The 5340-nt window shown below is 32.0% G+C and overlaps 1 protein-coding gene across 1 annotated transcript; it reads left to right on the top strand.

The window, feature by feature from the left end:
- The first annotated feature begins 4202 nt into the window (after positions 1-4202).
- On the top strand, positions 4203-5020 carry LOC110733179. The gene is made up of 4 exons (XM_021913190.1): positions 4203-4310; positions 4409-4478; positions 4567-4665; positions 4771-5020. The coding sequence occupies exons 1-4, from the start codon at positions 4234-4236 to the stop codon at positions 4861-4863; spliced, it is 339 nt and encodes a 112-aa protein (XP_021768882.1). The 5' UTR covers positions 4203-4233; the 3' UTR covers positions 4864-5020.
- The last annotated feature ends 320 nt before the right edge of the window (positions 5021-5340 follow it).

Raw genomic sequence — 5340 nt, 5'->3', positions numbered from 1 at the left:
CAATCCATTCCTTTCTCCTTCATTCCCTTTGTTCATTCCATTCCGATTCCCCTGTGCAAACCAAACGGCCCCTTAACATTATTCGAATTGGTTTCTGCTTAGTAATTGCTTGAGTCGCTATAATTGGTTAAACCATAGTCTCTTGGTATCCGACCCTTACTTGCCCTTCTACATAGTTAGGTTTATTTTTGTTAGGTGCGCGACACGCTTATCAAATTTTGGCGCCATTGCCGGTGACTAACAGTTTCATTCTAGTTATTCGTGATTCGTTTTTACTAAGCTTTTTTTGTTGCTTTGGCTATTGTCTCTTGTGTCTTTGATCTCATGTTTTTAGTTTCTTGGTTGCATGCAAATGCGAAGTTCAGGTTCAGATGATTTAACACCTTTGACTCTGAGATCGAAGCTACTGCAAGAAGACAAAGAGGTAGAAGAAGGAGAAATTGAAAATACAATGGTTATTGACCCAGGAACAAAATCTCTTTTGGATTATGGTATTCCTGATACAACAACCGGATTCCTCTCTAGTATTATTAGACCACCTGTCACCGCTTAGAGTTTTGAGTTGAAGCCCCAATTCACACAGTTCATCTCCAATGATTCTTTGCGGGCTCATCGAATGATTGTCCTGTGACTCACATTGATAGTTTCTGGGAGAAGTGTGACACTATGAAGCTCAATGGTGTCACTGATGATGCTATTAGACTACGCCTGTAATACCTCGTATTTTTTGTATATTATAAATTATTTAAGTATTTATAAATTATATTTTTTAGGGCTAAATTATTTAAAAGGGATAAAGTATTTTAATTATTAAGTTTATAAAAGTAAAATATATTTTGAGCAAATCGTTTATTAATTATTTGGACCCGTTTAAATAACCGTATGTAAACAATCCTTACATACTCCTATTGGACTTACCCTATGTTATTTAACTAAGCCTAATTCCTTTATTTGAACTCTTGTGGGTCAAATATTTCATAACTAAAGCCCACTTATTTATTAAGCCCAAAATTAATCTCTATTCTCTACTCTATAAATACCTTCAAATTAAAAACCCCAAAATTTGCCACACAAAGAGGCTCAAAAATCAGATTTCTTAGGATAAGTTTTATATAAAAGTAAAGTATTTTCTTTCTTTTTCCTTATTTTTCCTTTTTTTTCTTCTTATTTTTCCCTTGTTTTCCTTTCATGCGTGAAATTCACGCATGAGTCCAGTTTGTTGCTACCGTACTATCGTTGCCACGTCACCGGTGAACGCATGTTGGCAACTTGCCATGTCACTCTTCCGGCGTCCCATGGCCAGCTGGCCAACCACCCTACGATGGGCTTCATCTCTCTCCTTTCTTAGTCGTTTTAATATATAATTTATGTAATTATATTTTTTGGATAATTGGTTTTGATTTTTAATTGTTAAATAACACTAGTATGTTTTGTAATTATGTTTTGATTATTAAAGAATGTAAATTTTAGATTATAAAGTGTGTTAAATTTTAGATTTTTAGGGTTTTAATTATTAAAGTGTTGATTTTTAGGGTTCTAAGTTGCAATCAAATTGAGGGTTTTGTACACCCATTGTTTATGATTAATAATTAGCCCTAGTGATTGTATTTTTATGAAGTTTTAATGAGTTTTCATTTAAATTAAATTGCTGAAATTTTTATTTAAGCACTAGTTTTTGGTTTTATAAAAAGGGTTTGATTACCCATATAAAGAGAAGTATTTGAATGGTTTTAATGGAATTTTTAGAGTTGTTTAAAGAGTTTTAACCTTAAAAAGTGTGCTAGAAGTTTTATATAAACACTATAATTAAGTTTTTACTTTGGGATTTTAATTACCTATTAAAAGAAAGAGTTTTGAGGGCTTTAAACCAAAGTTTCAGCATATTAGAAGGGTTTTAAAGTGTTTACAAGTTGCTGGAAATTTGTGTAATCAAGGGATTAATTGAGTTATGTACTTGGTATTATAGGAGGCTTTAAGTTTAAGTTACTTCCAGCATTGTGCAGTGGCTAGTTGGAAAGACGATTTAAGGTACGTATGCGCGTAAGATGTATTAATTATACGTAGTACCATGTTAAGAAGTTAAATTTGGTATCAAGCACTAGTAGAGAAATGCTCATTTGCGTCGCCTCATTTGCGTCGCTTGTAGAAACAAACGAAGCAAATGATATAATTTAAGTTCAATTTAAGTTATTTGCGTCGCTTATTTATTAAAAGTGCGACGCTGAACATTGATATAGGTTATTTGCGTCGCTTATTACTAAAAGAGAGACGCAAATAATAATGTCATATGCGTCTCTCTTTTAGGAACAAGTGACGCAAATGATTTTGTGAATAATTTGTGTCACTTGTTACTAAAAGTGAGACGCAAATAACCTACAGTGTAATTCCAAAACTGAATACAAAATAAAAAACCTTTCTAACTTTCCTTCGTTCCCAAAACTTTTCTAAGTACCTCCTTCCTTCGTTCCCAGCAGCAGCATAAGGCACGAATTCGAGCAAAAATTCGAAGGTAATTAAGCTACCTCGTTCATTCGTTCCCAGCAGCAGCATAAGAAGAATTTTCGAGCAACAAATTCGAGCAAATTTTCGAGCAAAAACGCACATGTAACGAACCCTAAACTTGTGCAGCGAATTCGAAGGTGTAATTCAAACCCTAATTTTCGAGCAACATGTATTGATTTTGTTGGTTAATGTATGTAAATTTATGCAGCAAATTTGAAGGTTTAATTTGAACCCTAATTTATAGCATAAACGAGAAAATTCGTGCCTAATAATAGCGAATATATTTTGAGGTATTCTTTTTTCTTGGTTTTTTTTTTCGTTTTTAATTGATTGTTATTTTTGTTTTGTTCAATCTTTGCTTCAGAATTCAGAATTTTATACTATTGTGAAGTGATGATATTATACTATCTGTGATGTGAGTTCAATTGATTTTGGTGGGTTGCTTATTAATGTTGCCATTGATAGGATGCTTTGTCCATGTTTTATTTGCTATATATTCAAGCAAGTGAAATTAAAATAGAATTCACAATGCTTTTGGCTTTTAGGATAAGTGATATGGAGAGATTGATAAATATATATATTTTTTTGATAGGTATGTTGCCTTACCTCTTAATTAGTGAAGAGGTATTTCCAATTGATGTTCAAAAAGTTTAGGTGTTATTAGCTGGTCTCTGCTTCAATTCACTGGAAAGAACTCTCTTAATTCTGATGAGTTATGAATTTTGTTGTTTGTCTGAATGAATAACTTTATGCCTTGTGCTTGTGGGTGGGTGAAGAGGTTATCAGTTTTTTTTTTCCAAGGAATCTTGTCTCATGCTGGTCTTTCAGCTGTAATGTTGTTATTGTTGTAGCTTGTTTTCTCTTTAAAATCAGTCTTTCAGTGGTTGCTGCTGTTTGAATAACGTTTTATTTTATTTTTATTTCTAATTAAGTTATTATTTTTTAAATTTGGATTTGGGTTGTGCCAGGGAAGTCCCTCAACAATGGCTTGGACTTGAAATATCTGATCTTAACACAACAGGGTTGTGTGACTTAGAAAAGTTAATCCAGAGTTCCCCTAATACCTTAAGTGGTGTTTTTGTTCGAAAGGTTTGTGTGCCTTTGTACCTTTATCATTTATCTTCAAGATTATGATTAAGCTAAATTGTTGGATAAACAGTTTAAATGGATGCACCATGAAGCTGAAATTATCTACCTTTGTGATGTAAGGTGCTTTTGCCATTTTATGAGGCTATTTGCTACTAAGAGGAGTCCATGTTTTGTAACTCATTATCTCTAGATGCAACATTCACTTATTAATTCACCAAAATTGTTGAATTGATTTGCTCAATTGTTGAGTTTGGTTGTTGATGGGCTTGGACTTTGAACTTGTTTGAGAATTAGGGTTTCAATTTGTTCTTGTATTCTATTTCTAAAAATTTAATGGATTAGCAGAAAAATGTTAGGTGAATTAGTAAGTTAATTAGGTAAGCCAGTTTGTTAATTATTACAGTACTGTAACAATTACTACCGCTGTTTTTTTTTTTGGTGTTATAATTATTGGATTTGACCACTGTTTTTCACAGATATATTATATATCCTCTTGTTAATTTTTCCTGGTATAAAGTTATTCATTAACAATAGTATATAACTAAAAATATATTCAAGTGAGTTCTTGTTAATTTTGCCTAGTTTGAGGCGATAGTACACATACGACATTGTAGGAATCATTAGGTTCTTCTGGTATTATGCATGACTAAGCGTGAAGTCTACATCTTTGATTCTATGAGGCAAAAGCGAAATTTGGCAATTAAGTTTCCAATGACAAAGTAAGTTTGTTTGTTTATAGAGTCATGTGAATTTATTTAAGGTTAATAAATGCTTTTATATAATTTGCACAAATATGTTATTTATTTCAAATGTATAGTGCTTTTCGAAATTACAAGACACTAGGTGGACAATCTAAGGGAAGTAAATTGACATGGCATTTGGGACAGGTTTAACTTAATGCCTTACCCAAAATATACTTTCTTAATAATGTTATGTATAGCAATTAAATTGAACTAATTGTTATAATGTATGTAGTGTCCTCAACAATTAGGTGGACGTGAATGTGGCTATTACGTCATGCGTTATATGTTCGAAATAATGCAATATCATCATAATAGTGAGGACCTTATTACGATATGAGGTGTCAAATATTTCATTTTTACTTAATAAATACAATTTGAAGTACTTACACTTGGATTAAACTTTTGCACTGATATTTTGTTTGTGTTGTGCTAATAGGATTTTTCAAGATCTACACCGTACACAAATGAGGAGATAAACGAGGTTCGAGATATTTGGGCAGACTATTTTGTATGCAATTTTGAACTTTAGATCTACACTTACAAAACTCCATTTACTTGTTAGACTCTTGTTCTATTTGTTAGGATTGACATGAATGTATGTATTTTGTTTACCAACAATTTGGGTTGGTGTTGGTGATTGTGTTGAATGATGACTATAATGTCAATGGAATTGAGTTGTAAATTTATTGGACAGGTTTTTGATATGCCGCCGTCATTCCCAATTTTATGGGTAGGCCAAATTACAAAGGAAACTCTGCCAAAATTTATATTTGAATTCTTTATTATTGCTTCTTACTTTTTATTTTGTATCATATATATATTTATATATCATTTGCATCGCTGATCATTAAATAAACAAGCAACGCAAATAATTCGCTTTTGAATTGTCAAACAAGATTCATTTGTGTCACAATATTGTATAAAAGCGATGCAAATAACTAGAATTCGCTTCACCATTTAACACTATTTGCGTCGCGTTTTTATTAAAAAAAGACGCAAATAAATC

Source organism: Chenopodium quinoa, unplaced genomic scaffold (assembly GCF_001683475.1).
Source record: "Chenopodium quinoa cultivar QQ74 unplaced genomic scaffold, ASM168347v1, whole genome shotgun sequence".
Classification (NCBI taxonomy): domain Eukaryota; kingdom Viridiplantae; phylum Streptophyta; class Magnoliopsida; order Caryophyllales; family Amaranthaceae; genus Chenopodium; species Chenopodium quinoa.
The sequence above is the reverse complement of the archived record's forward strand: the minus strand, read 5'-3'. Positions and strand labels throughout refer to the sequence as shown.